The sequence below is a fragment of the Hemibagrus wyckioides genome, linkage group LG15, assembly GCF_019097595.1.
Source record: "Hemibagrus wyckioides isolate EC202008001 linkage group LG15, SWU_Hwy_1.0, whole genome shotgun sequence".
NCBI lineage: Eukaryota > Metazoa > Chordata > Actinopteri > Siluriformes > Bagridae > Hemibagrus > Hemibagrus wyckioides.
Genome location: NC_080724.1, coordinates 801,584 through 826,775, shown reverse-complemented (window position 1 = coordinate 826,775; position 25,192 = coordinate 801,584). Strand labels below are relative to the sequence as shown.

The window sequence follows — 25,192 nt, the reverse complement described above, 5'->3', positions numbered from 1 at the left end:
TTCTCTGTGTAAAGAAGTGTGCTATACATTGCCACAGTGTCCTTTATGGCTAAAAAAGTCTGTAAAAATATAAACTGTATTATTAATATATACTGTATTAGACCATGGCCAATCAGAAAAATGCCAGGTCAATATGATATCTGCTAATGGCACTTATATTATTATATTTTTATTTCAAAATATCTAAAATTAATTGCAACAAAAGAGCAGGTTATTAATTAGTGCTGTTTATCAGCATGACATTTCTTAATCACACTGAACAACAAAGTGAACACATAAACTTACTTTGCAATCAGAAAGGCAAATAAAGACACCAGACATCAAAAACTCATCTATTATTCTTTCATTTACTTGATGCCAGCCATCAAGTGGATCCACCAGTTAGCCTGGACAGTCCAGCCCTTTTGCTCACATAAAGCAATCTGCTGCAGGAAGTGCTGCCTTGCCTCTTCCTCATTCTGGTCTTGCTGTAGCGCCTTCCGCAGGTAGCGCATGTCCTGTGCCGTGCTGAGCTCAGGGATTCCAGTCAGCAGCATGAGGGAGAAGAGAGTGACCAGCAGGCGGGACTGAGAGCGCAGGGACAAGTAGGCCTGTATACAAGTGTCCTGTGTGATAAGAAGAGAATAGAAGAACAGCTGCTTGTGTCCTGTGTTCTGTTTATCAGACCTGCACTGCCCTTACATGTGATGAACAAAAGTAATCCAGTTCTTGAATACTGTAAATTCTAAAGAGACATTTTGGACAAATCAGAGATAATAGCCAGAATTTACAACACAGAGCAAATACTGTGGAGATTACTTTAATTAAATTTGTAAAAGATTCCTGCTTGGTTTGACTTCATACACCAGCATATGTGAAGCCACGACACAGTACCCTGGAGCAGGGAGGGTTAAGGGCCTTGCTTAGGGGCCCAACAGTGGCAGCTTGGCAGTGCTGGGGCTTGAACCCTGATCTACAACCCAGAGCCACCACTGCCCCATGGTGTTCACCTACTAAAGCCTCAGAAGAACTTTGCTTGTACACCTGATGAAGGATTATAATCCAAAACATTCAGGTTCTTCAGAAACTGTCTTTTAAATGTTTTATTTATTTATTTATTTATTTATTTATGTTTTATGTGTGTATACAATACATCGAACCTTAAAGTGGATGGGCTACAAAAGCAGAAATCAGTATCAGTTTCTGCTCCTGTCACTGAAGAACAGGAATCTGAGGCTACAAGTTCCCCTAAACTGGATCTTTGAAGTGTTTGCTCCATCAGTTTCAGTGAAGCACTGCCCACTTTAGCATCTACTTGTCTGAGAGGAGTGGAACCCGGTGTGGTCTCCTGCTAGATACTGTATATTGCAATTATGCTTACAAAGCTTTCCAAAATCTCAGCCACCGTTGCTCTTAAAAAGAGATTTGTATTTGATCATTTTACAGTTTAATGGCTTCACTGAGTAGCTTTAGTCTGGACTCCAGGCTTCACATGCACACATTTCACACACATTTCACAACCATAATTATATTACAGTGCTGAGGATATTTTAAGAAATTGCACAAACCTTAAATCTCTGGAAGTAGAGGCTTGAATGTTTATTCACTCTACCCATAACATACAGAAAGTCAGGAGTGAGGACAAAGGGGACCCTCTCTCTGCTCACACCCAAGAAGCTCTTTGTGTTGCCCAGGATGTGTCCAAAATCAATGTGGAACAGATTCCCTTTGAATGACAACACAACTGGCATCAAGAATGGAAATGAAATGAAATCATTCTGAAGTGCATGAGTGTTGCACTGTGTGTAAATGTCTCTTGAGACCAGCTCATCTTTTATTAATAGAATTGTTCTACTTCCCCTTTCCCTTACCTTGTTTCGTTATCATTATATTGTCATTGTGCCGGTCACCAATGCCCAACACGTATGTGGCCACACAGTAACCAGCACATGAAGTGACAAACTTCTCCATTGCTTGATAGTGCTGAAGTGAGAATGGTGCAACATGGAACATGAGAGGGAAAAAAGACTTTATAAAATAAAGATTGATTCCCTCAGGTTGAGGAAAAATATAATTGAATCATTGACAGAACAAGAGCACATAATTCTAACAGTGTGGGAACGGGTTTTATATTTCCTAGCACTATACCTTCTCCTGTAGGGGACACATTCCCTTAAGCCAATCATAAAGGGCATTATTTTTAAACGCTCCTGTTGTCCCACCTTGAATCCTCTGAATAGCAGCGATGGTGACAGCATCTCTTACAATCTCAATCATACCTGCATAAGAAAAAAACACATACTTTTAATTATATGAAATGTCTTGGTATGAAGCTGAAGCATTAAGAGTTCCTTTCACTGGAACTAAGGGGCCCAACCCCTGAAAAACAACCCCACACCATAATCCCCCCTCCACCAAACTTTACACTTGGCACAATACGGTCAGACATGTACCGTTCTCCCTTCAACCGCTAAACCCAGACTCGTCCATCAGATTGCCAGACAGAGAGGTGTGATTGGTCACTCCAGAGAACGCGTCTCCACTGCTCTAGAGTTCAGTGGCGGCGTGCTTTACACCACTGCATCTGATGCTTTGCATTGCTCTTGGTGATGTAAGGCTCGGATGCAGCTTCTTGGCCATGAAAACCCATTCCATGAAGCTCTCTATTCACTGTTCTTGACCTAATCTGAAGGCCACATGAAGTTTGGAGGTCTGTAGCTACTGACCCTGCAGAAAGTTGGTGACTTCTGCACACTGTGCTCCTCAGCATACGCTGACCCTGCTCTGTGATTTTACCTGGTCTACCACTTCGTAGCTGAGTTTCTGTTGTTCCTAACTGCTTCCACTTTGTTATAATACCACTAACAGTTGACCATGGAATATTTAGTAGTGAGGAAATTCCACGAATTACACAGGTGGAAACCTATCACGGTACCACGCTCAAATTCACTGATCTGAGAGAGACCCATTCTTTCACAAATGTGTGTAGAAGCAGTTTGCATGCCTAGGTGCTGGATTTTATACACCTGTGGCCATGGAAGTGATTGGAACACCTGAATTCAATGATTTGGAGGGGTGTCCCAAAACCTTTGGCAATATAGTGTATCTCTGTTTGACTCAGAAATGTAGGATTGTTCTTATTAGAGATGTAACTGAGTATGAATACATCATTCTGAACATGTAGATAATGTTCATAAATGTATAATAATACATATATGTATAAGAGGTGCACTATTTGGCATCTGTTTAAGAATAGAGGTGTGTATTAGGACTAAGATCCCATGCTGCTTCAGAGGATGTTCAGTGAGTGCTCAGATGCACTTCAGGTTTAGCTCATGCTCACTTCTGGCTTAAATTTGAATACTTGGAGCACTAAACAGGTATAGACACAGCTAGCAGTATTAAGTTACATCCCTAGATCTTACATACCTATTTGATATCCTGTTGAAATGCAGCCATAAGGCATCAGGTTGAGATCCAAGCAGTTTTCCTGCCAAATGGAGTCCATCACCATCAGAGTCTATAAAGGAGAATGAAAGCATATATGTTCAACCCTTTCAATTTTTGTGAGACTGATATAATAAACTAAGAGTTAATGAGAGTTGGTATTAGAGATCAGACACACAGAATATTCTTTCCGACAGTTCTGAGCAAGCTGAAATAGGAAATCTACCTGAATGATGAGCATGTCCTGCCTGAGGTCATCGCCATGCTTGAAGATGATACCGACTGGACAGCCAGCTGGTGCCTCTGACTCCACATGGGAGAATTCAAGCCAGAGGGGCTTCTTTTTAGAAGCCATCACTTTACATTCCTTCAGCTGGAAAATGTGTCTGGTTAGGAGCTAGCACTTAAAATGTCAAAAGACTCAAGACTTTTCAAAGTTTCAATCAAAAAAACCCAAACTGAATGAAACTCACAATGATTGCGCCTGCCTTGACTCTTGGATCAAAAGGCACTTGGAATTCAGGAGGGAAACTATATTCCTGCAAGATTTCCTGAAGTTTCTGAGCAGCTGATTCAGAGGAACATCAGTAAGAAATACATTCACCTTACTCTGAACATTTTTAAAAGCAAATGCTGTTCTAATTACCTAAAGGTGAAAGAGTGCTTTTTTCCGGATACAGTGTCTTCACCCTGATAGCCACTTCGTACAGGATCTTGACAACTTGAACCTGATGCTGTAAACTGGTCAGCATAGCCTCGCCGCAGCCCAGGAGGTACGCTTCCAATATGACCGCCATACGCTGGCGGAAATACGGGCAACCTGCCACCTCACTCCGCAAGTACCAGAAGAAGAAGTGTCCTACTCGCTTGCTCTGTTTTTACAAATTTTGAAAGTTAAAGCATGCCATTGTGTACACTACCCAGCCACTTTATTTGGAACACATAAAGCGTACCTCTGCTCATTGGTTGCATTATCTAATCTAGCGCTAAACGAGTTTTAGGGTTTCAAGGGTGAAATATTTTAAGCACAGCCTCTAGAATTGACACAGTATTGTAGATGTGAAAACACAAGTAGAACATAGATGTGTTAATAGGGATACCTCTGCAACAAGCCTGATCCTTCTACTAATTTGTATGGCAGAAATATCCTTAAAATATTCTTTAAACAAGAAGGAAGTTATTGACAATCTGTCTCATTTGACCTTGTTGTGACCTTGATACAGCTTGGATTAAATCCAAACTCTACTCCACGTTCATCTGCAGGTTACACTGATAATTCTGTATAAATCCTACAGACATTCAATCACTTGTTCTTGAGATGATGTATTAGCGGTCATTTCAAACAGATGCTTGGATGGACTGTCAAGAAAAAACTAAAAATGAACTAAAATTGAATGAGTTTATTTACTGGTTACAGTGATAATACCATACAAGTCCTACAAGCATTTAGTCACTCATTCTTGAGATAATGCCTAGTAATAAAAAGTGACCAGTAGTTCTGCTAGTATGAATGTACAGTAAGCATGGACAGACTGGTTATAGCTGACAGGACAACTGTCCAGTAACCACAACCTTGCTGAGCAGAAACACATCTCACAATGCACAACACGTTGAGCTGAGCTGAGCAGGCTTGAACAGCTGACCATCACATTGGGTTTCTCACTTGTCAGCTAAGAAGAGGAATTTGAGGCTACATACATTTTTTTCAAAGTATATAGCACTTTTAACAATGGACATTGTCACGCAGTGGCCACAGACTCATCAAAATTGGACTGTTGAAGATTGAAGAAGCATCTAGTCAGATGACTCTCAATTTCTGCTGCAATGTCCAATTTGTAGGGTCAAACAAATGGACACAACATGCACAGTGCCCTTAATGCCAATCGAGCATTGTTTGATAAGACATCTCAAACCAGTTCCATGAACCTTTAGTGGCCTTCCTGGTCACCAGATCTGAATCCAACACCTTAGAGATGCAGTAAAATGCAAGAAAGTTCTATGTTGTATTAGTATGGTCCTCCTAATAAAAATGGCCAGAGAGTGACAAGCCAAACAAGCCAAATTCATCTGACTTACCCTGAGTGCCCTTTGAATGAGGAATCTTGCCAGATAGCTGTCATGGTATGGTTCTACCTTGAGGGTCTATGAAGGAGATGATGTGGCATGACATGAACAAAAGTAAATAAACAAGTACACATAATATGTATAATATGTAGGATATATTGTATAATATAGCTAGTAAGTAACACTTGTTAACTAGACTTAGGCTTTAGATTCAACCTGCACAGGTACACATATTGAGATATTTTTACTTTATATAATATTTGCATTTGCTTTAAAAAGTTCTGTTTATTTGCCCCATTAGACTTGTTGCAGTTCAGTTCTATATTTCTATATATAATTATATAAGAACCCAGTGTCAGGTTTGGAAAATATATTAGTATATAAAGTAGAAAAAATGTATATAGTGCATAAATAGTGATCATTTCTGTTAATGTGGGTATTACATTATATAGGAACTAATTGTACCCTAATGTCAACTTGATCAAACATTTAGTAGACTTTAATATTTATAATTATGTCTGATGAGGTTAAGAACATTAGGTGAATGGAAAATTCCAGCAGTTGTTTAAGTTTCAGTAGCAGAACGAGGACCAATCTTCTAGACCAATCACAACATCCAGTTTTGTAAAGAGTTTATCCAGTGTATTCCTTTTTAAAAGTTTGTTTTAATTTTACGTAAAATCTTGATGCTTTAATCAAATAGTTGAACTATTGATGTGACGTGACATCAGGTGAGCTTTTAGACTGCATATGCCTTTTTACCTGTACTAGCTGCAGTAGATATCTCAGTACCTCCTCATTGGACATCATCTCCAGTCGTCGGACAGCCAACCTTCGAACCTTCTCATCTGTGTAATCAACACTAAGCAGCTCCAAAGCAACAGGGAGCTCCAAGTCATCAGGCTCCCAGTGGCTCAGTAGCCAGTGAACATCCTGGACAGCACTGGGCTTCAACCAGTCTATTGTGCGGAGAAACTGAGGGAGGTTTGAAGCATAACGAACACTCTCTTCCCTGAATCTTTTTAGACAGTGTGTGTCGGAAGTGTTTGCTTGTAAAGTCACATGACCAGGATTGAATGAAGTAGATATTGCAGTAGAAGATGTTGATGACACCCTGCTTTGGGGCAGCACAACAGAGAAGCTGTAGCGGTCAAGCTGAAATGTGATTGCCATGGATTTAGCCACATCAGGGTTGGTGGCAGTAGAGAGCTTATCTGCATCATAGGTGAATGCTTCTTCTTCCTGCTCTGGGAAGGACCACATATGAAGTGTTTGGGACCCTTGGCTTAGGAGAGACCTGTGGTCAATCAACTGTAAATTTACAAAATATAATACTTTCTGTTTTCCTTTCTGGTAATCTTGGACTTTGTATCCGTAAGGGGACTTGGAGTCTATAACGGGGGATGTATCCATGCTGCAGGCATTAATTGTAAATCCTAGTTTAGCTCCACGAGGGATCTCTTTCAGAGGCATATCAAACTCCAGCCAAGTGTTCCACAAGACCTCTTCTTCAAATTCCTTTGATGAGGAACAAACTGATGATACCACCTTACGTCCATAAATAATTGAAGCCTCTACATAAACATGTTGAGGGATTTTGCTTGGCAGTTCAGGAATATCAAACCCAAGGAGTTTCACCCGTAAATTCCTCTCACAATCCCAAAGGGATATCATCACAACTTCTTCCAATTCTTTCCTCTCGATTGAGATGTCTTCGTGGGAACTAGAGAGACCTGTAAGACTGTCAACCTGGGGCCAGTATTCCTTTCTTATGGTATCATCTGGAAGTGAGGCTATGGCAACCACACTGAGGTGAAGCTCCATCACATTTTTCAGGCAGTGCCGGACCCAGAGAAAGTCTGAAAGTTGGAAATCTCCACACAGGAACTCCTCTCGGCCACAGACTTTGAGAACATGACCAGCTGACCATTTCAATGAACTGTCCTCTTTTGAAGGCATTGATTCCCAAAGAACCATCAGGAGGTCACTAGGAGTATTACACAAATCAGCTTTAACCTGTATACTCATATTACTGTGATTTAGAATGACCGTTAGCTTGCGTTTGAGTTGGTCTTCCAGGTCTTTTGAAAGTGGTGCAGAAGTTGTCCAGGGTTCTGTAGCATAAGCCACAGGATCCCGGTGTTTTAATTCTTCCTTACGTGGCGTGGCAAACTTTCTGCGTGTAAAGCTCAGTTCACTTAAACGATTCCCTGCTGCACAGTCAAAATCATAACCGATTAGCTCATTTAGAATCTGCTGGTATTCTGTCCTCTCCTCTGGATTATCCTGCTTTGCAAACACTGTAATCTGGACCATCTGATATCCCTCAGTATTTTGAAACCAGGGTGCGTCCAGCGTTTTCAGCACCTGACAGTCATCATATATTTCATACTGATCTTCCCCCTTTGTGTACAACAGGCTATACTTCTCAGGATCGAGAAGCCCAAATGGATCTGGGAACTTCTTGGTCTCCTGTACATGCATGCAAAGCACCAGGCGGAGCTGCTCTACAGTGCACTGGGCTGGGAGTTTTACTTCTACAGCTTCTCTGTCCCTAAACTGAGGTCCCTCCTTGGTGGGTAACTCACACATAAAGACCAAGCCATGCTCAGTGCAGTACAGGGGTTCAGAAGTTGCTTTAGATACAGATACAGATTTCATCGCCATGCCTGCAGAAATAACATTATCATGATACATTTTGTAGAATACATCCATATATGAATATAGTGGATACACACTGATCAGGTATAACATTATGACCACCTGCCTAATATTGTGTGTATTCTGACCCCTTTCTATCAGAACCACCTTTAACTTCTTCAGCAATTTGAGCAACAGTAGCTCGTCTGTTGGATCAGATCACACGGGCCAGCCTTCTCTCCCCACGTGCATCAATGAGCCTCGGCCGCCCATGACCCTGTCACCAGTTAACCACTGTTCCTTACTTGGACCACTTAGATACTGACCACTGCAGACCGGGAACACCCCACAAGAGCTGCAGTTTTGGAGATGCTCTGATCCAGTGGTCTAGCCATCACAATTTGGTCCTTTTGGTCAAACTCGCTCAAATCCTTACACTTGTCCATTTTTCCTGCTTCTAACATCAACTTTGAGGACAAAATGTTCACTTGCTGCCTAATATATCCCACCCACTAACAGGGGCCATGATGAGGAGATACTCAGTCTTATTCACTTCACCTGGCACTGGTCATAATGTTATGTTTTAGGGGAAAAAATGATAAAATGTATAAAAACCTAGTTGCATAATTGAGCACAACACTAACTAATACTTCATGAAAGCACCTTTTGCTCGTTATACAGCACTCGGGCTTTATGGTTAACAGTCTACAAATTTTGCACATCTTGATTGGGCAATTTTATTCAATCTTTCTTGCGAAAATGCTCGAATAATCTATCTACCAGATTGCAAGGAGATCTCATCTAGGAAGATCCTCTTATCATTTCAGGGAAAAGAACATATGGTTTATTTTTCCTTCGATTTTAACTATTAGCTAATCTGCATTGTAAAGCATTCAGGTATTTTATTGATTTAAACATTAGGTATTAGCCTTTAAAGTCAACACTTCCACAAAAAATCTTTTATGAAATAAGTAATAGTTTATCATCCCCTATTCTTTACAGATATACAGTAGGTTACATTTACCTGGTTTCTTTATGACAATAATTCTTACCTGAGATTTTGTCGGGTTGTCTCTGGTGTGTGTGCTAATCATTTCTCTTACAATAGGAATTCAGTATAATGGGGATGTTCTTACTTCCTCATTCCTTTCACCTGCATGGAAGAAAACGCTTCTGCTATTTTTCTGGTAAATCTGGATTGTTATCACAGGGTCAGCTCTGTATAAAGAAGCTTCCCAACACTATAATGGTGATTTTAAAAAAAACTTTGCTGTGTGAATATTTCTGCCTGTTTTGTATTTATAAGCAGTTTTGCTTACTGACCATGTGTACCACCAAAAGTAAGCTGTATCATGATAACAGTAATTTCTAGCTCTTGTACAGAAGCTCAGGGTTATTCAGGTTTAATCATGAGTATAAAGGTGGAGCCAGGAATTTTCATGAAAACTTTTGCGAAGTTGTTTTAACATTCTGTTAGCTGACAATAAAATATCTACTTAGAGAAAGATTATTCTCTTAAATATTAATTTTTATACCATAAATCATTATTCATTTTAAAAAGCTGAGATATAGAGATAATGAAGCCTACATTTACATCATTCACTGCATCACGGCTGACCAGGTTTGGTGGAGGGGGGGTTATGGTGTGGGGTTGTTTTTCAGGGGTTGGGCTCGGCCCCTTAGTTCCAGTGAAAGGAACTCTTAATGCTTCAGCTTCATACCAAGACATTTTGGACAATTTCATGCTCTTTGTGGGAACAGTTTGGGGATGACCCCTTCCTGTTCCAACATGACTGCACACCAGTGACCAAAGCAAGGTCCATAAAGACATGGATGAGTGAGTTTGGTGTGGAGGAACTTGACTGGCCTGCACAGAGTCCTGACCTCAACCCCATAGAACACCTTTGGGATGAATTAGAGCGGAGACTGAGAGCCAGACCTTCTCGTCCAACATCAGTGCCTGACCTCACAAATGTGCTTCTATAGGAACGGTCAAAAATTCCCATAAACACACTCCTAAACCTTGTGGAAAGCCTTCCCAGAAGAGTTGAAGCTGTTATAGCTGCAAAGGGCGGGACAACTCCATATTAAACCCTATGGATTAATAATGGGATGTCATTAAAGTTCATGTGCATGTAAAGGACTTCTCCACTGTATTGTAATGTACAGTTTATGTGAAAAATAAAATAAATTAAACATATAAATTGAAGTGTGTATCTAATTAACCTTATTTGAGCATTCAGTGTATATAATGTGCTTCCTCTTGAGGATCAACACTTTCAGAAGAACAGGAATAGCCATTGTTTAAGGTGGTCACACTGACATTTCTGCATGAAAAGCTACTTCATTATTGTTTTAATGGTTTTCAAGTTTTTTTCTTCATTAAGTAACCTTTTTTGCAAGATGACTTCAAGCAGTTACAAACAGACAACCAGTACACTCATAAACTACACCAAAAAGTACATTTTTAAAAAGCTCTTGTTAAAGAATTGACCTGGTATCTACTCCTGCACACAGGACTGCTCATTTTTATCATGCAGGTTCATTTATATTATTTCTTTTAGTGATAACAACTGGTTCCCTATTGACAAATGGTCAGTATCCAAAGTGTGTATATTTACTACTTCTCTTATATAATAGTATATATTGTACTAGTTCTACATTTTAATTCATTACTAAGTCAAAGTGCTGGCATGGTAAGTACTGTGTCGGTGTCTCACTGCTCCAGATCTCTGGTGCTGTCCCGAGATTGGGTTATCTGTTGGGAGTTATGGGCATGTTCCCACCTCCCGAAACATTTGGATTGGATACTCTAATTTGTCAATGTGTGTGTGTGTGTGTGTGTGTTTGTGTGTGTGTGTGTTTGTGTGTTTGTGTGTGTGTGTGTGTGTGTTTGTGTGTGTGTGTGTGTGTGTTTGTGTGTGTGTGTGAGAGAGAGAGAGAGAGAGAAGAGAGAGAGAGGAGTAAATGGCATCCCATTCAGGGTTTACTCCTGCCTCACACACAGTGTGCCCAGGATAGATTAAAAATTCGATAGACAAATTCTAGTCCCCCATGACCTAACAGAATAAAGTGGTTACTGAAGATAAATGAGTCTGTAGCTTTAAATTTTAACTTTAAATAAATTTGCACTTTCAGATCATTTTCTGCAGCCATCAGTTTGGATGTGTGTGTATATATTCTCTACATTTATTTATTTGTTTATTTAACTTATTTAAATGTTTACTTTAACTTAATTGATCAAGTTAACAACTTGCAAATTCTAGTTGTATTTAGTTTTTTTTTCTTTTTTTTCATTAACGTTGTGAGGAATGATCACGAAGTTTTGTGCATACCGCCACCTACTGGACTACTGTGGAAAAACAGTGGAGAAACACGAAAAGGTGGGCGGGGCTAACCTGCAGCGCTCAGGCGCCATTGTCTAATTGATTTCACCTGAGTAGTGTGATTGATCCGCCATGGCAGCTGAACAGGTAAATATCTGCCCTAAAGGGCGCTGGTTGAAGCTCGGGGAAGGCAGCTGGTGGGGTTGAGTATGTCGGGTGACATGGCTGAACGCGGCACTGGTCTTCATGGTGTTAATGATGTGGGCTCTGCAGGTTGGTCTCTTTTACTAGATTGAATGCAACTATGTAAACTTAACAATGAAGAATATAAAATATCTCTTCTGATGCTTTTCTCTTTTAATAGAAAAAGAAAACGCAGGCAGGATTGAAGATTCGAGGCCAAACATTCAGTGGCCCTCAAAGTCCTGTCGCAAAGTAGCCGTTATCCCTCCTATGTCCAGAAGCAAGAGCTCTGAAATGAGTACATCACACACACACACACACACACACACACACACACACACACACACACACACACACACACCCCCCCCCCACTTTCTCTCTCGTAATTGTAATTGTTTTTTATTTAAATATAAACCCTGTTGTAATTTTTCTGATGGATTAATAAATTGTTTTTAGGTCCCCCACAGTCTCCTGCTTCAATTTCTCCAACTACAATAAGTCCAGATGACCCTTCATCACCTATCAGGTTTGATCCCAGTGGTTTTCTTCCTAATAAGAAATTAAATTGTTTTAATGTCTGCTTTTTTCAGTTTCTTCATAAAGACCGTGTGTGTGTGTGTGTGTGTGTGTGTGTGTGTGTGTGTGTGTGTGTCAGTGTGAAGGCTATGTCGAAGATTAAGCTGTTTTAATTTGAAAATATGAATGAAAAATAGAATGTATACTGACTGTCCACTTTATTGAGAATGTTTACTTTCATGTCCATGCAGTTTATTCTAATCAAACACCTCATCAGCTCTAAAACATGAGAATGGAGTAAAAGTAGGGTCAGTAGGGTTGAAGTCAGGGCTCTGCCCAGGCCACTCAAGTTCTTCCACACTTCCACCTTAGCACATCATGCATGTACACAGGAGCCTTGTCATGCTGGAACAGGGTGAGAAATTTTAATGTTCCAGCATATAAAGACATTATAGGCAGCAAAGGATCTGTCCAGTGTTCTCTGTAAAGGTCAGGTGCATGTTTTCATCCCATCCAAGCAGAAGCCACACTTAAGTCTGTTATAATCAGGTACAGTCATTGTTTATGTAAAGCTTTGTGTTGCATTGTTAAGATTTATTTTTTTAGATTTTAAGCACCCTGTTTTCTACCTAATCTGAAATGAACTGAATCTTTTAAATTCTAGATATGATGTGACCTGCTTCTATCCTTCTGTTAGATATCAGTAGATAATGGGTAATCTTGGTCAAAAACAACTTGTTGCTCTTTTCTGGATTGAAGTTCGAGGCACGTGATCAGGAGGAATTGTACTCGGCTGCGTCCCTTCTCCTTTGATTTGCGTGACTCCATGCGAAGAGTTGCTCATGAACAAAAGCTGACGAGGCTGAGAGAGCTGGACATACTTTATCCTGTGGGTTTGTTCATTTTCTATCATCAGATATGTGCATGATTCATTCATATGGGTCTTGTTTTCCGTGTGTGTGGCTTTTATATATACAGGAGGATTAATTTTCCCTTGTCTTGTTGCTGTTCTGAAGGCACACCCCTTTACAGCCAATCCGGTGAGGAAATACAAACCCCTGGTACTGCAGAAGAGCTCGCGTAAACTCACGATCCCCAGATCGCCCTTCTCCAGTCGTGATGACCCATGGAATTAGATAAAATTCCTTTTTAATACTGCATGTAAATACTAATCTATTTTTACAAGATTTTGTATTATATTGTACAATGAAAAGGTCTTTTATTGAGTTGATCTTAAAGATGAGAATAAAACAGTTGTATTTTCAAATTCAAGGTGTACCTTAATGAGTCTTGTAACTGTGCTCGTGTCCTCTACTGAGCTAGATCCTTCGCTGTTGACCGTGCATGGTCAATATTGCAGTTTTATTACCTGGATATGGGAGCTGTTAAGTCTGTTTAGTACCTTAAAATGTACTTCTACTTTGTAAATGCATCTAATGCTAGCAGGACAGAACTGAAGATGTTAAACTTCCTGAAAAACGTATGATTAGACAAATGAGGTTGACGTGGTTGGACCTTCTCTGGCACTGTTTCTTCTTAAACGTATGGAGTTGTGTGTGGCTTGTAAAATGGCAAGGTTGAATGGTCCATAATTTCTGCTAGGTAAGTGGAAGAAGTCAAAATAAAGTCCTATAATTACCTTCTATTACAGTTCTATAAAAACCTGGTTCAGCAAGATTGTCAGGAGATTATACCTTTACACCACACTGTCATACCTGAGCCTGTTTGACTTTAAGGTTGATCATATCAGTGGTGTTTAATGTTCATTTAAGGTATTTCCTAATGTAGAACAAGCGTTGTTGTTGTGTGTGTTTTTTTTTTTGTTTTTTTTTTTTTTTTTTAGAAAAGTTACTTTAACTTTAGTTTTGACAATTTAGTCTTGTTTTAGAGAAATCTGAAACAAAGGGGGAAAAATGTTGACTATTAGCTAAAATGTGCTCCGGTGAGATGTTTTACTGCATGTTCTGAAATGAAGATCAGATCATATTGTTCCAGAGAATCATCACTTTACTTTCTCTCTCATCCCTTTTATTATAACTTTTAACAGTTTTTTTTTTTCCTTTCTCCTTTCATTTTGTCTTTCTTACTCTTTTAAGGTATTCTAGCTAACATTACTATTCAGTGATCATCTTTAAATAGGGTTTATTTTATTTTGTTATAATTAAAGGAAGGTACTAAACAAATCTGTGATGCCCAAAGAAATGCAGTACACGAGTCTCCTATCGACCTGTGTTCATATCTACACATGCCCTGTTTTCATCAATCCAAATGAATTCCATTTGACTGCAGATTTTAAGAGCGCTGTTTAAACTCTAAATTTTGTAAATGGATTCAAATGTTCATGTACTTCTGCATTACAGTCTTCTCCAGTGACCGGTTCTTTCCACTTATGTAAAACATAAGATGACATTAAAAACACATCTGCACTGTGCGCAAGGTATAGTCTGATTCAAGCTACATCTTACATGGGTATTTTTCCTGTTTCTGGATTATTTTGCATCTAAACCACCTACAAATCTGTCACAATTTCATCTCAGTTGGATTGAATGAGATATTTATATCAAGGCTTTTCAATCTGATTGTGCGATCAATCCAATAACAGATTATTTACCTGAATTTAAAGTTACTGAATGAAAGTTTTCTCATGGTAATGAGTAAAATGAGTAAAAAGTTTTTACATTTCTAGACATGAAACGGTCGTCCATGTGCTGGCCTGCTCAGATTTATAGCAGCATTAAACTTTATTGGCCTTTATTGACAGCAGTGTTGGAGATGCCAAAAGCTTGTTATAAAATGCTCCCAAATGATCTATTTGAATTAGAAATATACAAGTGGTGTACCAGAATGCCAAAAATCCGGCTTGACCCACTCTTGCAGCACTGTTGACTTCAAGGACACATGGCTGGAAGGCTTTGAGGAGGGGACGAGGTGGAGGGTCTCAACCCTGCTTCCCTTATTTAGTTTGAAACACGTCTCAAGTTGGTCTCCAGGCTACAGCTGCTCCTCTCAAGAATGTCCAAGAATAGAGTGCGGAAAAAAGGAGTGCTGAGAGAGATCAAGTGAGAGTGAGTTAGAGAGAAAGAGAGAGAGTCTGTCCTCCATCTGGTGCTGTCAGTCACCTGAGCCTAAGCCTTAAGGCTGGAGTTACAACACATCCTCAAGGAGATGAGATGCCTGTTAACTGAGCTGTCAAATCATTATAAACAGTGTGTGTGTGTGTGTGTGTGTGTGTGTGTGTGTGTGTGTGTGCACTGTAGCCTATTTCTCCCATATACATGGCTCTAAGCAACACAGGGCACTGCACAAACACATTAAGTGACAGGCAACTGAATGAGCTTTACTTTTCCCTAAAACCCATTCATTTGCATTGATTGATCATTTGTTCTCTCTGAGCTTAGTACACACTGAGACAAACACGATAACTAAAAGTCCACGTGACTCGCTTTATTGTACGTTTCATAAACATGGCATATTTGAAAGGCTGAAGGATTCAAAAGGCCATGCATCAAAACAAAACACTTTCCAGGTTAAAGTCAGAGATGTGTTTGCTGTTCCTCACTCCTCTGAGGACTTCAAATGAAAATCATCCTGAAAAAACAGAACGTGGTTATATGAAGGTTTCTAAATGAATCTAGTTTACAAATTCAACTCTGGACCATTTGGACAACCTGGACAGGTGCAACAGCTCCAGGGAACCAAAAGCTTTCCAAAAAAATGAAGACTGCATTCTGCAAATAAAATAATACTGACTCTACCTTTTCACATCCTTTTCAATTTATATCATTTCTGTAAGCCTATGTGGTAAGTCATGTGACCGAGGCTGTAAACATGGGCTTTATTCAGTAATGGATATTTGTCCAATATCTTTTTGAATAGCATTTATTCTTCTAAAGCCCAGAAATCACGGCTTTTAAAACCTTCCACTTCACTGCAAAAAATCTCCTGAATCTCTTGGTCAGTTGGAGTGCATGGATTTACAAAAGTCTGAGGGATCAGGAAACATTTGGAGATGACGATTTGGCCAAAGTATTAAGCATGGGGTTTGAAAAATGTTTTCTGATTAATTTGCAGTAAGTAGCACAGGAGAGACGGTACATATCTACAACCTCTGTGAAGATCCTGCTCTGGCAAAAATGTGGAATATTTCAGCATTACATTACAGCAGCAACTTAAATTCACCATACAACTGTTCAAATAGACCACTATGATATTTCTGAATTTTACTGAATATCATTGAAATATTGCTTTAAAAATGAAATGTACGGAAAAAGATGAGAAATTGTTTCTTTGTGATGATTCAGTTGTGTTTTAAGAAGAAGCCTTGGTTTTCATCAGATATACATTACAGCACAGTGAAATTCTTTTCAGGGCGTAGGGTCAGATATGATACAGTACTCTGGAGCAGGGAGGGTTGAGGGCCTCTCTCAGGGGTCCAGTGATGGCAGCATGGTGGTTGCTGGGACTTGAACAGCAACCTTCTGACCAACAACCCAGAAACTTAACCACTTGAGCTACAGATTTTATTTATATAGCACTTTTAATACTGGACAGGAATATAACAATTCAGAATAAAAATGATAAATCTTACATTTTTACAAATCCCTAATGAGCAAGCCTGAGGCAATGGTGGCAAGAAAAAAACTCCCTGAGACCCCCCCTGTGATGAGGAAGAAAACGTTGAGAGGAACCAGGATCAGAAGAGAACATCACCCATCCTCATCCTCAGCAGAAGTGAGAGTGATGAGACTCGCACCAGAAGTAGGGCATCAGGGTGGATCAGGTAGGTGTGGGGTGCAGAAGCAGTCAGGATCACTGGTACCCAGGAGTGGCATGTATGAGAGAACAGTGAAGGTTTAGATCACCAGCTGTAGTTGCTGGAGTATTTATTTGGCTCTTAGGCAGGTTACATGATTTGATTTGTGATGCTGAGCTCTGACTGTCTGGAAGGTGGTTTCTCCAGTTTTCTTCCACCTCCTAAAAACATGCCAGTCGGTAGATTATGACTCTAAATTGGCGTGTGTGTGTGTGTGTGTGTGTGTGCACAGTAGTGTCCCACCCAGGCTGTATAAAAATAAAATAAAAGTGATTGTGTAGAGTGTCAGTAATTTCATCCAGACTGAAATGTTATACCTGACAACAAAACAATAAAATATTGTCCCATCAATACAAAGGAATATTCACAGATATTTAGCATGACATACGTACAAACTCTCTGATTATAAACATCAGATAAGATAAACAACTTTGTTAAATCTCATTTCAGTGTTACTCAGCCTCTGTGGAGAAACCTCATCTCATGGACCTGCTTTCAGGTAGCTCTGGTTTTAATGTGAAGTAAAATGTCGTTTCTGTTGTGTCTCTAGTACAGAGTGAAGAGTAGAAAACATGTTGACTTGAGTACTGCTGTGACTAAATAAGTTAAATAAGAGAAAAAATCTACAAAAAGAAACCTGATGTATCCGAGGAATTTTTTTAAATGATGTGAACACCACCTCCCTCATGTTAACTACATAGTTAGCTAGCTCATGTTAATTCATACATGTGTATAAGTACATCGCTAGCTGTCATGTAAAGATAGATAACGTCATCCTGAGTGTCACCTACAGGCTGTAGCAGCACTTAGATTTTATTTAACACAACAGATGATCTCTAACAAACCTCTGTAATAATAATAAAAAAATAACATCAAGCTAGATGGGTTTTGGCTTCTATCATTTGCAGAGAATTATCCTGCGTGTAAACTAGATCCAGGACACTATTCACTGTCTCACACACGGCTACTGCTGACTAAAGCACTTGGCACCTGAAGGGTAGACTTTCAGTAGGAAACTGCTTTGTTTCTGTGTAAATCCTGAAATTCTAAACATTAAATTTTAACATGCACTATTTTGATTAGTTTTATAAGTCCAGTGTTAAATGCGTCATTATTTTGTACTCTGTAACTGCAATCAACAATAAATGTAATGCATTTTTTATTGTAATGCCTGATATACTATAACTTAATAACCAATACATTTATTAATATTATTAATGTGGATGCATGTGGGGTTCACCCTTGTACAGACCACATGGTAGTTTTGTTAAATAAATTTCCTCATTCCCCATGACATGAATTCCTGACTCTACTGCAAATTAAATTAGACAATTAAATAATTAAGCTAATTACTGTCACCTTAACACCTGTGTTATACGAGCAGGTTTCCATGGAGGATTGGTCCGTGTGTATGTAGCTAAGGAACACCCAGTTACTTCCTTATTCATCTAATTATTCAAAGAGTCATAATCAGAGAGAGAGAGAGAGAGAGAGAGAGAGAGAGAGAGGGAGCGATCATAATTAGCATACATTTCTGGCACCAACATCCTCACACCTCACATTCACAGCAAGTGATTACACCGACCAATTATTTTTGGGCCACCATGCTAGTCCCTGCCTGAGATGTCTTAATTTCACACCATCAAAATTACCCATAAACACACCATAGGAAATAGCTATGACTTTGACAATAGCTTTTTCTAATCGTCTTGCTCATTTGCGTGTATTATATCTACATTTTATTTCACTGCTAATATACTGCCTGGGCTCTGAAACTGGAAAAATGAGCAAAAGCAAGGGAAACTCTATCTATGGATTACTGCATGACACCAGATCCTGCACATGTAGATTACTAATGATGTGGAGAAGGGGATGAGTGGCTGATGGTACTAATATGAGATGTTGTTGTGGTACTAAATATCTCAGACACGTGAGAGCAGACAATGAAGAAACTTTGGCCAAAACAGGGACATTGTTAATATAATATATATTGGAATTGAAGATTTCTAGCATAGTCAACTCTCACACTAGCTCACTAAGTTGTCCTTTACATTGAATATGATCACCTTTAGGACCAAAGTGACATCAGGACTAGCTTCAGTTAAAAAAAAAACATGTATGTAAAAAACATGCATGTGCATTAATGTGTGCTGAGCAATAATACTGGGGCTGTGCTATTTGGTGCACATGCACACAGCCTGTGGAATTTGTTGTTTTATGGCATTACTGACCCTCAGACATGTGCATGGATGTGTGTATGGATGGATGGATGTATGGATGGATGTGTACTAGATGTAATATATTGTGTGGATAATTGCATGCTGCAGTCTAAATGCATGTTGAGTCCAGCATAAGTTTCCCTGAGTGGAGAATAAAGATATGTTTTGGTTGTGACTCATGGGGACATCCCTTTGTCTCACTTCAGAGCATTACTGCAGAAGTAATGACCTCTGACCTGCATTACAGAGACACCTCCATACAAACAGCTGATTGGTGAAGAAATATATCATGTGTGTAGCTCCACAAATCGTACCCTTCTCCTATTTCACTGGATAAAAGCATACGTGTGTGTGTGTGTGTGTGTGTGTGTGTGTGTGATGACAGTCGTCCATCTGCTGTTGGAAAAATCTCTGTTTATCCACTGCTAAAATAACATCTCAGTGAGCCCCCCCTCCCCGCCCTCCGCTTTTTTTTCTTGATAAATGGCATTAGGGGATTATCTAAATATGGGTCAATAGAGTTTTCTCCGGGGACGTAAAGTATTAAAGTAGGATGCAAGGACAGGGGAGGTGCTTTTGATCGATGCAGGGCACACATTGGTCAATACGTTCTGAGTCTAAAGCTTCTAGCCCAATCCTGAAAACAGGTAGACGTAGTGAGGGGTACTTATTAGGGGAGTGTGCAGCTCCTGGGTTGGACACTTGTGGGAAACAAAGATCCTATTCTTTCTGTTGTTCTTCAATCAAACTCAGTGTAACCAACAGGCCCTCGACATGGTAAGAGTGCTGTAATGGGCTATGGTTTAGTGATGTGGAGTGAACATTCCTGGGAGCTTTTAAAGAGCAACCATAGAGATTTTTTAGGCTGGGACTGTGTTGAAGATGCTGCATCTGAACATAGAATGGACAACCGTCTTGCTGTTTTTAAGGTCTTTCACCAAATGCTCAAAGCTGTACATTTCTCCTCGGTCCTGTACTGTTTGTGATGTGGTATTGGTTTATAGAGCGTCATTCCGGTGTCAGTATCATGATGGAGGTGTGAGTGCCACGTGAGGTGTAATTAATCAAAGAACAAACAGGCTTTTCTGCTTTTCTGAGTTCCTGTTCTCCTCCTGATGATATATTAACGTTTTCAGTGTGATGTTTATATGAAGAGAAAATTGCAATGTTAGACCTTCTCTGGAAACGCTTCAGAGTGATGTAAAGTCCATCTGATTTAGTAGATCACACATCAGACACCTTGTGCTACGGATTTAAGAAAATAACTGTTGAATCTGATAAAGAGTAGGACATCATTTGTCTGATCTACAATAGTGTGTGTGTGTGTGTGAGAGAGAGAGAGAGAGAGAGAGGCAGAGGCAGAGACAGAGCTAAAGAGAGAGGGGGGTGAGAGAGAGAGAGTCTCGTCAATGTGCACTTTGGCATTTGTGCTTTGAAAATTTCAGAGGTGAAAGACAAGAGGCCATGTGAGGAGGAGCAGCATTATCTTCATGCCAGTCTTCTTCTTCTGGAACACTCCTTGGCTGCTGAGGGAATTAATTAGGGCTATATTAGTGAACTGAATACACAGTTGTGGAATCTGCTCAAGTGTTAAGGGTACCAGGTGTGTTGAAGGGTTATGTATCCTCCTGCTCTTGGTGATATCAGTAACGTTAATCAGGAATCTGTTTGAAGATGAATGTGTGGATTAATTGTCATCAAGTCAAAAAGAAGTCGCTCCTTTCCCACTGAAACAGAAGAAACTCAGCTGTGTGTGTGTGTGTGTGTGTGTGTGTGTGCTGTAAACAGACAGAAGGTTTCAGATGCCTGGGTTCAGTGCCAATGTTAAATGAAATGTGTTTGATATGATGCCATTCACAAGAAATAAAATATAAAACATCTATCTTTTTAAATAAAGCAGGATGGTTTCACTTTGGTGGTGTTAGTGGAAAATATGTACAGATCTGCAATATTATTCATGATGATGATCAACCCTGATCATTTCATTTTGCATCATTTCATGAATTAAAAAAAAAATAAAATAAATTCATGCTATCTTTTTTTAAAACCAAATGTATTGTAATAATGTAGAGGTTTAATCACCACTTCAGCTCTTGATGTGTTGTCAGTATACACTTAACATGATACCTTAAGTCTAATTATTTTTCATCAAATTAACTATTAAAATATTTATTAAAATATAGAATTAAAGCATGCACTATTCTTATTCTTAAGAAATATTGCTTTTCTGTGGAAACTTCAGTTCAGGGCTTTAACACTCACTGTGTCTTAATCACATTAGTGGAGATTCATTGGTAAAAAGTGTGCTTCCTACACCATCAAGTCAAACCTCACGATCATTCCATACTGGTTCATCATGCTGTCTTTCTCTTTTCCTCCTCAAACCCATTCTTTATTTCATCTCCACCATTCTGCAGCCCACTGAAGCCCAGACTGATGCTCGCTCCTTCCTGAGCGAAGAGATGATCGCTGGTGAGCTGTAGAATTTAAGCCACTGGGGCATACACACACACACACACACACACACGCACATGCAGACACAAACAAATCATACAAATATGCTGACATATATATTTAAAGATGGATGATTATGTATGATTAAGGAGTGAATTAAGACAGATATCATGTTCTCACATATGATCTTTATCATATTTTCATGCTATGATTCTGTTTGTTCGTTACTGTAGAGTTTAAGGCTGCCTTCGATATGTTTGATACCGATGGTGGCGGCGACATCAGCACCAAGGAGCTGGGAACCGTGATGAGGATGCTGGGTCAAAATCCAAGCAGAGAGGAGCTGGATGCCATCATTGAAGAGGTTGATGAAGATGGTATGGGTTTATCTGAATAATCAGATCTTACCTGGTGCTTTTGACCAAAAAAAAACCTTCTTTTTTTAAACATGGCAGCCCCTGAATTATTTTTCACTCTAAATTGGGCAGATGCAATCTGATCTGATTATAAAATAAAATGAATTGTGTTGCATCAGGCAGCGGCACCATTGACTTCGAGGAGTTCTTGGTGATGATGGTGCAACAGATGAAAGAAGATCAGGCAGGCAAGAGCGAGGAAGAGCTGTCTGAGTGCTTCCGTGTCTTTGACAAGTATGGAAACTACTATCACTGGATACACTAACTGTGTCTGTTCAACAAGGGGTCAAGGACGACTTTTTGTTGTTGTTTATGTATGGTTCTAACACCGAGGCAGGAATGACCAGATTTTTGTCTTCTGGACTTGATTTATCCAGTCATCACTCTAACCCCTTCTTAAAATGGATAGAATTCAGTCCACTTTTATTAGCAATTAATATACAAATGTGGTAATGTGGTTTTTGATAAACCATACACTGTAGATTAACTCTGTAAAGTCTGCTGTAGTACAATAGACTAAATCTGCATGAGAAATCCCGATGTCCTTTAAATACGTGTCCCAAAAGTCTCCATAGACAGGGTTCAACTTTACTTATAAAACACGAGTGCATTAAACACACTTCAATATGTGAATTATAAACATTGGGTAAATGTCATATTATGAGTTTAAGATTGAATAGTTGAGAAATCTTCACAATATTCTAATATAAGGACATTAATGTAATAACCATATTTAATTAGTTTACTTTTATTACAGAATCTCTTATCCATGTTCATACTAGACTGTTCATACTATGCAGAAGTGGACTGTATACTTATTCACCATTCATTTCTTTAAACTATTTTCTAATAGAAATGTACTAATTTCTGAGCTGTGACTGATGTAGAGGAAATTATCTGAAACTCTGAATGTGCTTTACACGGAGGTTCACTTCCTTTGTGTGTAAAAAAATAGGAACGGAGATGGTTTTATTGACCGTGAGGAGTTTGCTGACATCCTACGTTCCACTGGAGAGCCAATAACAGAGGAGGAGATAGAAGAGCTTATGACAGACGGAGACACAAATAAAGATGGCAAAATTGACTTTGATGGTAAAATCAACACCAGTCATATAAACACACACAAATTTCCTTTTTATTGTATGCATAATCTTAATTTAATACAAACTATGTTTGCATTTACACAAGTCACACACACACACACACACATACACACACACACGTCATATTCTGTTTTAGTATAAACATTTTTACAGGATTACACAATAAAGGTTTGAAATCCATACATGCCAGAAAAAGGTATAATAACATCAGTGTAATTCTCCTTTTTTTGGATTTTTCTTCTTCAGAGTTTTTGAAAATGATGGAGAATGTTCAGTAAAGATGCCACATTCCACCCACTCACACTCGGCCTCCAACACTAATTCAGCAAACTTCATAAAACAACCTGGCAGAAGGTTGTGGAAAAAGTCGTGGAAGAAAACTCATGGACAATGTGGAAGGGATGGGAAGACACAGTGGCAGCATCCTTCTGGAGCTTTCTCTTTGGGACAGTGGAAATGGATATAAATAACTATCAAACCCCTTTAAAAGAAATTTACATTCAACCCCCCTTCCCCCCACACACACCCCACCCCATTGCCCCTATGCTCCAGCTTCTTCATGACACATGATCTACCACCACTTGAAAACTTGACCCTCCTTTTGCCCTACTTGCCCACCCTGTAGTGTTTCTAAATAAACCAGACTCGGTCTGCCTTTCTGTCTTGTTGTCATGGTAAATGAGGTGTACCACCATCTACTGGTTGTAGTACAATTTCAGAAGAATTTGTGCAGTTATGTGCTTTTTTCTAAGGTCTACTCTTTCACTATATGACAGTTGTCAACAGCAGAAGCAGGTTTTATTATTAACAATTACTGTAAAGAATCTGATCAAGCAATGCTCCTATCTGATCTAACCCCTTCAGATCAAAGCTTCAAGGTAATCAGGTTTCTGATGTCATGATGTACAGAGTGGCTCCATGGTTTTTTCCTTCCCTGGTGCTCCTATGCTTCTTCAGCTATAAGCACTAACAGCATGTTCCATGTTCTTGCCAAGTGTCTCCTTCTCCAAATATATTTCTATAACGGTTTTCTCCCCCGATACTTACCTCCTGAAGTAAGAGATGTTCAGGGATCTTCACACAGCCATGCATGTGACTACAGAGACTAAACTTACCAAAACATCACATTAAGGTGTGTGTGGAGGTGTCATGTTCATCCAAAATGGAAAAAAAGAGAGGGTAAACCCAGACATGTGTTCTTTTTCTCTCTCTTCTTAGTGTGGGGTTCTTGCATGTTTTCCTCTCATGTGAATGGTGATCAGGCAGCATCTTCAGCAGCGTCCTCCGTGTGGCATGTTGCAATGCTTTACCACAGGCTGCCATTACTCTTGTGGTGCACACCACCCTCTTAAATTCTCTTTTTAAAACATTGCACTTCTGATCATTTTTACCTCCTCCCATTTCTCACCCTATTAGATTTTGGCTGCAGCTCGCAGCACATACACACACATCCAATCACCCCTCCTTCGAACTCACTAACAGACACTCCCCGCTCAGGAAACACATGCCATACAAGGAGTGTGATGTCTTGAGCTAGCGAGCTGTGCTGTTTGTTTGGAAAGGGCGGGGCGTAGCTTGAGACATCCTCACATAGCATTAATATCATTTGCTATTCAGGGCACACTGAAGTTCTGCATGACAGCACTTTTTCACTGGGGTTTATTTCTGCTCATGACACTGGGCAGAGCACCTCCCCTGAGTTTATGTTCACCTAACAAATAATCAGCCTGATATTCATATAAATTACAATTACTGACCATGACAACATGCTAAACTCTTTAGTAATCTTTACTAGCAGAGTGTCTGTAGAACACTGCAGTAGTCTGAGCAAGTCATGGCTGCGCAGCATAAAACACAAAGTGTGGATTTTTCCAAATCTCCTTTCTGTGTGCTATGAAAATGTCCCTGTTTTCACATTGCTTGGCTCTAACAGCTCTCACATTCCTGCCTTGGTCAGTAAAAATAGCCAAGTTTTTTTTGTGTAATTGCATCTGGCATATTATCCATACTGTAATTCTGACCAGGATAAAGC

At 39.5% G+C, this 25,192-nt stretch overlaps 3 protein-coding genes across 3 annotated transcripts; 2 read left to right on the top strand and 1 right to left on the bottom strand.

Annotated features, from left to right (window-relative positions):
- Positions 1-212: 212 nt before the first annotated feature.
- On the bottom strand, positions 213-9,246 carry si:rp71-17i16.5 (phosphatidylinositol 4,5-bisphosphate 3-kinase catalytic subunit gamma isoform). Its single transcript, XM_058409352.1, has 11 exons — positions 9,183-9,246; positions 6,253-8,159; positions 5,503-5,568; positions 4,073-4,298; positions 3,900-3,994; positions 3,653-3,799; positions 3,409-3,499; positions 2,128-2,258; positions 1,851-1,962; positions 1,548-1,705; positions 213-605 (listed from the first exon to the last, which is right to left on the bottom strand). Exons 2-11 carry the CDS (start codon positions 8,155-8,157, stop codon positions 348-350), a joined length of 3,189 nt encoding a protein of 1,062 aa, XP_058265335.1. The 5' UTR covers positions 8,158-8,159; positions 9,183-9,246; the 3' UTR covers positions 213-347.
- A 2,333-nt stretch (positions 9,247-11,579) lies between these two features.
- Positions 11,580-13,348, top strand: sinup (siaz-interacting nuclear protein). The gene is made up of 5 exons (XM_058410787.1): positions 11,580-11,729; positions 11,821-11,937; positions 12,096-12,165; positions 12,915-13,044; positions 13,172-13,348. The coding sequence occupies exons 1-5, from the start codon at positions 11,666-11,668 to the stop codon at positions 13,289-13,291; spliced, it is 501 nt and encodes a 166-aa protein (XP_058266770.1). The 5' UTR covers positions 11,580-11,665; the 3' UTR covers positions 13,292-13,348.
- Positions 13,349-19,831: 6,483 nt separating this feature from the next.
- On the top strand, positions 19,832-23,815 carry LOC131365640 (troponin C, skeletal muscle). The gene is made up of 6 exons (XM_058409359.1): positions 19,832-19,964; positions 21,605-21,659; positions 21,875-22,018; positions 22,177-22,291; positions 23,013-23,149; positions 23,407-23,815. The coding sequence occupies exons 1-6, from the start codon at positions 19,962-19,964 to the stop codon at positions 23,436-23,438; spliced, it is 486 nt and encodes a 161-aa protein (XP_058265342.1). The 5' UTR covers positions 19,832-19,961; the 3' UTR covers positions 23,439-23,815.
- Positions 23,816-25,192: the final 1,377 nt, after the last annotated feature.